This window comes from Sardina pilchardus, chromosome 12, assembly GCF_963854185.1.
Source record: "Sardina pilchardus chromosome 12, fSarPil1.1, whole genome shotgun sequence".
Lineage (NCBI taxonomy): Eukaryota > Metazoa > Chordata > Actinopteri > Clupeiformes > Clupeidae > Sardina > Sardina pilchardus.
In genome coordinates this window covers 24736980-24746979 of record NC_085005.1, presented here as the reverse complement: position 1 = coordinate 24746979, position 10000 = coordinate 24736980, and the positions used below count along the sequence as shown (strand labels likewise).

General features: G+C 43.5%; 1 protein-coding gene across 1 annotated transcript in view; it reads left to right on the top strand.

Annotated features, from left to right (window-relative positions):
* Positions 1-10000, top strand: part of gphnb (gephyrin b) — a 113968-nt gene that overhangs the window by 99412 nt on the left and 4556 nt on the right. The window contains exons 14-19 of the mRNA XM_062550652.1: positions 407-499; positions 1105-1160; positions 1734-1853; positions 5640-5698; positions 5996-6149; positions 9999-10000. The exon at positions 9999-10000 is cut by the window's right edge and continues 120 nt beyond it. Of these exons, the coding sequence (XP_062406636.1) occupies positions 407-499; positions 1105-1160; positions 1734-1853; positions 5640-5698; positions 5996-6149; positions 9999-10000 (484 nt within the window). The remainder of the gene's footprint in view (positions 1-406; positions 500-1104; positions 1161-1733; positions 1854-5639; positions 5699-5995; positions 6150-9998) is intronic.

Genomic DNA, 10000 nt, shown 5'->3' with positions numbered 1-10000 from the left:
CCTCTTTTATCTCTTGTTTTTTTTACCTCTTCATGTTATTTTTAGACATACAAACGATGACTTCATTAATTTATGATATTTTGAACTTCTTTGAGTATATTTATATCTACAGCTAAGTTATGTCATATGCTGTTTTCCGACATTACGTATAATTTATGTTTGTATACGTTGTGAGAGCGTAATTGTTTTTAGTACATTAGGTCAAAGTTAATACATTAGAGCGGGCTACTCTTGAACACTGATTTTGAACTGTCATTGAAACAATAACTATCACACCCACAATACAAACAAAATCAGCTTATACTGAATCCCACAATAACTCTCTCTCTCTTCATCTCTGTCTCTGTCTCTCTCTCTCTCTCTCTCTCTCTCTGTGTGTGTGTGTCTCTCTCTCTTTCTCTCTCAGATGGTTTGGGTCGGGTGCTGGCTCAGGACGTTTATGCCAAAGACAACCTGCCCCCCTTCCCTGCCTCAGTGAAGGACGGCTACGCTGTGAGAGGTACTTCTCCATTCCTCCCTCTCAGTCAAACTCAACTCTCTCTCTCTCTCTCTCTCTCTCTCTCTCTCTCTCCTTCTCTCTGTCTCTTTCTCTCTATATCTACCTCACTCTGTTGCAAAGCGTCTTTCTATAGTGTGGGATGTGAAATGGGGCGTCTGTATTAAAACGTATGATCTGTTTGGGCAACAAGCATGTGTTTGTAATCCATGTGATGGTGGGGGGGTTTGAGGGTGGTGGTGGGGGGGGGGTATGTACGGTACTCTTGTCTGCCCACTCAGTGATCCGTAGGTTGGGCTGTGCCAAGGTCATCTGCCCTGTGCTCCAGAAACAGGTGCAGTGGTGCTTGATGTATGCACTCTGAGCCTTGAGCTGTGATGTGGGGTGTGTGCATGTGTGTGTGTGTGCGTGTGCGTGTGCGTGTGTGTGTGTGTGTGTGTGTGTGTGTGTGTGTGTGTGTGTGTGTGAGAGAGAGAGAGAGTGTGTGTGTGTGTGTGTGTGTTTGTGAGCACCATGTGAAGTTTAGACAGGAACACACTGTATACGTATATTGCTTACTATTGTTAACCTGTCTAACCAATGTGTGTATTTGTGTGTGTGTGTTACAGCGGCTGATGGCCCTGGAGATCGCTTCATTATTGGAGAGTCACAAGCTGGAGAGCAGGTAAGGCTTCAGTTGAGTGTGTGTGTGTGTGTGTGTGTGTGTGAGAGAGAGAGAGAGAGAGTGATAAGAAAAGAGGTGTCTGTGTGTGTGTTTGTGTGTGTGTGTGTGTGTGTGTGTGTGTGTGTGTGTGTGTGTGTGTGTGTGTGTGTGTGTGTGTATGCGTGTGTGTGCGTGTATGTGTGTGTCAAAGAGAGAGAGATGGCGATTGCTTTTTCTTTGTCTGTTACCATGCAGCTGTAATGAATTTAAAGTAAGAGTGCAAGCATTGAGAATAGCCTAATGACTGAAACGGCAGCTCCCTTCAAGTAAAAACATTTTCTTTGCAAAGACTTTTGTCTAGTGCAATTTTTCATAGTGCAAACTAGATAGATAGATAGATAGATAGATAGATAGATAGATAGATACTCTATTGATCCCCATGGGGAATTTCAACAAAGTCAACTATTCCAGCTTTTCCATGAAGTAAAAGTAAACAACCCACATACTCTGGCACCTTCATTACGTGTGTGCGTGTCTCTGTTTACGTGTTTTTATTTACTTGTTTACCCCCCCCCCCCTCCTCCACCCCTGTAGCCCACCCACACGGTGATGCCCGGTCAGGCTATGCGGGTGACGACGGGCGCACCCATCCCCTGCGGTGCCGACGCCGTGGTTCAGGTGGAGGACACCGAGCTCCTGCGCGAGTCCGAGGACGTGAGTCCACCCGCACGACCCTCACGGCACACGGCCAGCACGGGAGTGTGTGTTGGGCGGCACGAGCCCCCGCTGCCCCGCGAAGACACACTCGAGGTCTTCTCGATGTCGGTTAAGGGAATGCCGTGTAGATCTGGTTCTTCTAGAATGTTCTAATAATGTTCTGAGAGTATTTTAAGATGGTCAAAGGTCACTGATGATGAAGCCAGGGGGACAAGAGTCTTCAAGCTGTGGCTGAATGGGAATTATATTGCCCACTAGAGGGCGTTGTAATCCAAATATGGATACCCGCAATTATTTTTGAACCAGTTTGTTCATTTTGACATCGAAGCAGGTTGTGTGATTTTAAGTAACGGGAGTTGAATGTAAAGAGTTTAGCTTTCAAAGTTAAATGAAAGGACATGTTGTCTGGAAGGAAATGGTAGACAGGTTGAGAGGTCTTCAAAGATTCACACTTCGTAATGGTGCCAACATTTTTAGGGGGCTTTTAGAGATATCTTGCATAGATGTATTTGTAAATTGCTTTATATAGTGCATCGTAAATGCCAACAATTTTCATATGTATTCTGTGAACACCCAAACAGATTACAGACGCAGAGTAAACTCTATCTGCTCTGTATACTGTGGTGCTGGACTTAGAATGTAGAACCAAATGTATGGTTGTTTTAAACGGCCTCTTAAGGATATTTAGCCTTTTAACCACTGGCAGAGCAGACCTGTAAAACTCAACAGAGGCCCTCGTTAATATTGTGGCCAAAGGACTGGCGAGGTTTCTGAAGCACAAGTCTATAAATGTAAAAGCAAGTCTTTAACATCTTGTGAACGCTTGCACTTTGCAAAGTCATCTACGCTATGCCTTATATAGGTACAACTTCCTCACTCTTTCCCCCCACAGCTCCAAAGGAAGCCAAAGGACACGGTGCATCTGCATCACTTGCATCAAACTAATTGAATTTTTTTGCTTGTTTCATAGTTCATCATGACCATTGCATTTCCAGTAGCCATTATCTAGCCATTAAACTCAGCAGATAGTTTATTGATCTAACATGATTGCTGTAGCCTAGTGGAGTGCCGCTAATAGATCCTGATGTATGTGCGGCTCTTCAGAAACATGTAGTCTAGGATGTCATATGGATTTGTAATCCTGTTTTTCGTTTTCCCGATCGTGGAACCCCCCCTCTCTGCGTGCTCGGGCAGTCGCCCCAAGAGTCGTCACCGACGGCCGGCCAGTGGTGCCTGACCTCCAGCGATGTCGTAGGTTTTGCCGAGTGGCTTTTGAAGCTTTTCGCCCCTCTACCAAAAAAAGAAAGGGCCAAAGTGTCATTTTTTAACACAAGATGGCAGGAGATTTGGGGCAGTTTTGCACAGTTAAAATGTCCTGCTTTCCTGATGCACTGTTGTGGCCAGTATTAATCTGGCAAATAATGTTTTGTTCAGGGGCTGTTTATTCCAGCCACTGGAACAGTTTACAATCTTTATTATGTCGGTTTTGTTTAACACAATAGTAATCACATTCCAAAGCCATCTTTACAGATTAAGCCCCCCTTTCCCAGCTCTCTTAGTCACAGGCTGTGAACCTTATTTATTAATCACTGATTGTAGGCTACTGTAGATGTAGCCTTTTTTTCTACCTACAGTATCTTGCATAATTATTGTGCATTTTTGATTGCCTAAAATCCATCTCTAATCTCTTTCTTTATAATCTTTCTTAGATTATGTTGTCCAGTATAATCCAATATACATTTGCAGAACGCAGAACAGACACTCCTCCATGGCTCAATGACTTTGATCAGAATACTTGTACACAGATACAGTACATACTGTATCAGGGCGCGATCAGACAGAGTGTGGTTTGCCGTTTGTAAAACTCAAGGTGTTTTGATAAAGCCACAAATAATGTTAGACGCTTAAAAAAAATGATGTTATGGGCATGTTGAAGTAAACGGTGTGCACATCATATACATTGTGAGCTCAATTTAACACAACATGCACACACAGTTTATTACGGAACGGGAGATGTCACTGCGTAGTGCTCCCCAAAAAAGTTTTTTGTGAATACTTAGTTAGCACACAATTTGCTGAAATGAGTGCACAATCTAGTCAGATGAGAGCACAACTTTGTAAAACAAGTGCACGGTTTAATAAAATGAGCACACGATTTAGTAACACGAGCGCTCTGTGCTTGGAGTTGAACTTTTTTAATTTTAGGCGCTCAGTGTGCCTCTTGGCCTAGAAATCTAGACGCACCCTAGCGGGGGGGGAAAAATCGCCTAGCGGGATGGTCTAGTGTCACACCGTTAAGGCCAATTCTGCGTCCGACAGCGGGTCAGTCGGTCCAATCTGAACGCTCTATCTGTGTACCGAGTCCTTGAGCCCTCCTTAGCACGGTGACGACAGAGCTGCGCGACAGCGAGATAGCAGAACAACCATAGAGAATGGGAACGGAAGTTAGCGGCGCAGTGCATTCTGGGACAAAAAGGGCGTCTTCCTCCATTAGGTGAGGCCGCGGCGCGAATTATAAACAAGAAACCTATGGAAACCTATGATATTTCGAACAAGATCGGCTAGCCAAAACAGTAACACTAGATGTAAACATTTAGGCTACTATGCTAAAAACTAGTAGTAGAAGTAGTAATGGACCGTACAGAGACAAGCTCCTGCCAGACGCGAGGAAACGTTATATAGAAAATATCTTTGATCGGTAACATGGATCCCTATGACAGACCGTCTGGAGAGTGGACGTGAGACCCTGAAAGTAATACAAAGACACTCCGTTGTTGATTTTTTTTACCTGACGATCGTGGGCACGGACGTTACATCCAACAACACAACAGGTTCGTCCCATGATGTGTGAAAAACAGTGTTAGAAACAGCGAGTTAGCAATGTTTTACGATGTTTACAATGGTACAGCATTGGCAGCAGCGTACAAGTGGCCTCACGTATGTATCCCAGACGCCACCGCGGCGCAACCGCGAAATGTCCGCGACGTCACATTCCCATTCTCTATAGAGAACAACATAAAGAGTGCTGATTGGTCACAAGTGCTGGCCTATTACGTGCAGGCCCACAGGCTTCAGCTCTGTGAACGGTCCGACTCCAGACTATACATTTAATGTATACAGTAGTTTGGCTTACCAGGCTAGGTGCCAGGCTAGGTAATACAGCGCACAAAAAAGCTTACGGGCAATATAAAAAACGACATAAAGAGACGCCTCTCGTTGCAACTACAGCGTCCTTTCTGATCGCGCCCTAACAGTCCGCACCCAAATTGATTGAGACACACAAGGACACAATTCTGTGGTGTGCAATCGTAGTACCATGTGTCCACTTAGTCCGACACTTATTCAGGTCCTTCTTCCCTGTTCCACTGTCATCCCCACAGCACACAACAGCATCAGCCTCTCAGCCTCATTGGTGAGAGAGGTCATTATAGAGAATAAGTAGAGTGAGGGAGACAAGATTCTCATGACTTTACAGCACTGAACGTTGGTGGCTTTGTGTAAAGCTATCATGATGAAAATTGACCTTTTATATTCAGAGGCTGCCAGCTGCTGAGTTTTTTTTTTTTTTTCGAGTATTTTTTTTGCCAAAGGTCACCTGCAGGTGTCAGCCTACAGGTGATTTGTGCTTCTGTTTTTTTATTTTATTATTATTAATGCTCTGTTACTGCGTTTGTGGCATTGTTTTACTGCAAAGCTAGACGGTAGTGCACGCTCTTAGCGGCGTAGCGTAAAGCGAGCGTAGCGGGAAGTCCAACCTCAGCGTGCTGTGTGTGTTGTGCTCAGGGGACTGAGGAGCTGGAGGTCCGCATCTTAGTGCAGGCGCGTCCCGGACAGGATATCAGGTACGACCGCTTCTCTTTCCCCAAACATGCTTCACCTCTCAGTTTCTCTGTGTGTTTAAAGATTCTTGCTATGTGTCAATGTTGTTGTTTTTTTCCTTTTTCATGTTGTAGGCATTGTCACAACATGGGTTTCTCTCTCTCTCTCTCACTTTCTCTCAAAAGACAAAAAAAAAAGAAACAGTGTATATATAGTTTGTAACGCATTGTGCTGAAGATGTCTAGAAAGTAAAAAGCGACAGTTTAACGGCCTTGGCTTTCTAGACATCTCCAGTGATGTCGTTTATTATGTCACAACAGGCCCATAGGACACGACATCAAGCGCGGGGAGTGTGTGCTGGCCAAGGGTACCCACATGGGTCCCTCGGAGATCGGCCTGCTGGCCACTGTTGGCGTCACTGAGGTGGAGGTGCACAAGTTCCCCGTGGTGGCCGTCATGTCCACAGGCAATGAGGTGAGAGACTAGGCACTAGGGAGAGAGAAAGACAGCCAAGAAAACAAAATGGGGAAAGAGCTTTAGAAGGGAATGAAATGAAGGGATAGTGCCAAAAGAGTAGCTCAGCCTGCAATGAGGGAGCATTTAGAAAATGGCAAAAGTGTGGAAATAAACAACAGCAATTTGCCCTTAGGGATCAATAAAAATAGTCTGAAATCATCAATCAATAATTTATTTGCCTTTCTAAAGAAGTCAGTGCTCAATAAGTAAGCCTACTCCCATTATTGGAGGAGATGGTGATGAAGAAATCAGATAATGCTATAATAGGCTATTAAACATCTTAGACTCGATTGTCATGCCATCTAATTGATCAAACCCCGCCCCCAGTACACCGAAAGGGAGAAATTACGTTTTTTTTTTTAATGCATCTGCGGTTGAAAACGTAATTTCCATGTGTCCCTACTCTGACAAACAAGTATGGATTACTGCACTCAAGGCTCACAGTGTCTGTGCTCTCACGCTTTTATGTTTTACTTTGATGGAAGTTCAGCTTTATTATCTAAGCCTGCGATGGTGTGGGGCTAATGTTAAAGGAGAAATCCAGTCTAAAAACATGTTTGGATGATAAACTGTTTTTGGATGATAACTAGTGTTACTACAATTTCATTGGGGACCAAAGTAACGTTAATCCAAAGAGTTTTGAGTAAGATCGGAATTACGACGAAATGGCAGCGTAGCCTTGAGGGCAATCTTGCTACGTCAAAGTAAATCGGTAGTTTAAGCCAGTGACCAGGCTCAAAATATCATTGCACTGTCTATGCTACAGTGGAAAGGATCACTGCAGACAAATCAAAGCATTTTTACCTTTGTATATGTTAAGATAGGGTGTAAAATTGCTCATATACAGTATAGAGTATCGTTCAGCCAGTGCAATACCTAATTCTTCTTCCAGTCGCCACCATCTTTCAATGAGAGAGTCTCTTTTTGTCACATACAACGAATGGTGCAATAAGACACTTTCTCAAATGGAGAGTCTGAACCACAGTGGATCCAGTGGTGAAACAGATCATTCAGACTCACACTCCATTTCAGAGGAGTGGCAGTATTACGCTGTTCGCTGTTTGTGACACATTGAAATATAGCTCACAGAAGTCCATAAACTTCTCATCCTGGAAGAATGCTATAGAAGCTTCCAATGGTGTTGGACTCATGTTAGGATGGTTTTTAGTGGTGGGTATGGAGGGAAGGGTGGCTTTGCTGCCGACCAAATCCCTTGCAGACGGTCCGTCATTACAGTCACCATCCGCTCAGAGGTCTGGCCAAGGGACTCCAAGAGGTTCAGCACCCATTCCTCTCTCTGGTGGAAGAGTTTTATTTGGGCGGTGAACCAGGCTAGCTGCTCGTGCTGGAAATGTTCTAGTGTTTGTAGGAAATGGCCGTTCGGCAGGGCCCCGCTACAGACCCGCCTGCGCTTTCTGGAAGGCGGTTCTACAGCAGGAGAAAATGGTGTTTAAAGTATCGTAAGACCATGGTCAGGTTACAACTTCAAACAGAATGAGAGCCGAGAGAGAGAGTATTATTCAACGTCATTGTCCGTGGGGAGGCAGCTGTGAAGTGGGGCCGTGATTACCTCACAGGGAAGGTCCTGGACTTAAGGGCCTGTTGGTCCGCTGAATTATAACTCTCTGAAGAACACACACACACATGTTAAAACATTGTTTACTCAGATGAAGATGAATTTTGGTTAACTTTTTGATGAATATTATTGTTGAATTTGGCAAACTTCTTTGTTACTAACCAGAGGGCCCAGAAGAGCAGTGTTGTGGAACTTCAATCATGAAAATTGAAAAACTGAATTTCATGAAAATCTATGTCAATCTCTTGTTTATTGTTAGATGACATCATGGGTTGGTTACCCAGAAGCCTGCAAGGGGAATTTGTATGTTTACTGTATGTCAAGGCCCATGGTACAGTAGAATTGGATGGAGAACCTAAAACAAGGAGAAAAGAGTTTTTCTACAAAAATGACGATGGCGAGCTAATGGTGGAGCAATCTCAGGAGTACGGCGCTGGAAATGTTCAGGAGTTGAGAGCCTATCCAAGACGCCTCCGAGACAAGTCATAGTGAGCGACAGAAAACAATAGAAATTTGTCGATAACTTAACTTTACCTGTACTTTTTTCGCAATGTTTATGTCACAAATGTAAAGTAACAAATTTGTAAAGTGATGTGACCTCTGACGAAGCAGGTGAGCACGTTCAAGAAGAAGGGACAGAGGAAGCTGTGATGCGAGCGGCAGCACCATACCACGTTTGGGTCTCAGTGCGCAGGGTCCATTTCCTGCCTGCGGTCATTTCCTGATCCCACCCCTTCTCTCTCTCTCCCGCTTGCCTTCTGTCTCTCTCTCCGGTGTCCTATCAACATGAAGTAAAAAAAAAACCAAAATTATACTTTAAAAAAAGAAGAAGCTGACAGTGTGCGTCTCCAATGCAAAGAAATACAAACAGGTGTCGCTTACATTTTTCCAATTACAGTAATACAGCATGATTACTTTACAGGCGTGCTGGTTTGAAGCGTATTTGCAGTAGCCTACTGTAGGTTCAGAGTTCTTAATCAGCGCTGGCACCTCAACGGTGTTCAATGGTGGGGGAGGAAAAGGCCACGCCACCACTTTCTTAAGATATCTATGGCCATCACAGTGGGGCTGGGGATAGGCTAGTACAAGCTACTAGAACCAATAGGCCTAATGTCATATATAATGACGTAATGGCGTTTGTTTCGCGTATCTACCGGCTTGGAGGACCGTCCTCAAAGCCTGCGTTTACCCCCAAATCCTTTAATCCTTGGTCCAGCAGTTTATCCACCCCCCCCCCCCCCCCAAACCAAAATATCCAAAGAAAATTTATATCTGTTAATAAATCCAACATCAATAGTGTTTCATCATCGCTCCAATAATGCTGGCTATTCGTTATTGTTTTGCTATTGCTGCTGCTCTCCATGTTTCTGTGCTTGGCACTTGTACAGTCTGGACAGGCAAGCCTGAGAAATGTAATGTTATGCACAAAAAGTTATATGAATATATTTATACAGTATATCATATGTATCTTAGTCCTGTACTTGAAATCAAACCGATGAGCACATTGGTTTTGTAAACTGGATACTTCACTGGATACATCACTTTTATCTTACACAAACACAAAATATTCTCACATGTAGCATATTGAAAAAAAAAGTCCATGCACATGCTACTTTTACCCTGCACATGTACATCAAAATCTTGCACAAAGGCAACTTTTTTTGTTGTTAGATGTGAAGGTAAAAAGTAGTGTGTGTGTGCAATGCCATTGGCTGACAGACAATAGACACTGTATGGCCAATATAAAGTGTATAATGCTTGCATGTTTGTATACAGATACAGGGTAGCCTATTATGCAGACAAAACACAGTAAACATTCAGATATAAACAAGCAATATGCAGATGATATAAAACAACTAAACCAACTTTGTTAACTGCAATGTTGTGTTGTGCAAAGTGGAAAGAAATGTGTACAGTAGGTCCAAGTATGGTACAGTTGGTGCTGCCTAGATATGGTTTAGGCCTAGAGCTGATTATGAGGGTTAATGGCATTCGTTCATGGAGACTAAACAGTAGGGAGAAAAAGTGTTTAGTTAATTTGTGGTACATGGGAATAGGTAGTCAACTTGAGATTATATATAAAAATGTAAATTAAAATATATATCAAAAAGCTCAAGAGGAATAACGGCACATTTTGACACAACGTATTTTCACTGACAGAGAGTTGTGATGTGTGTGTCTGTGTGTTTTTGCGCGCGCGTGCCTGCCTGCCTGCATGTGTGTGTTTTAAGCT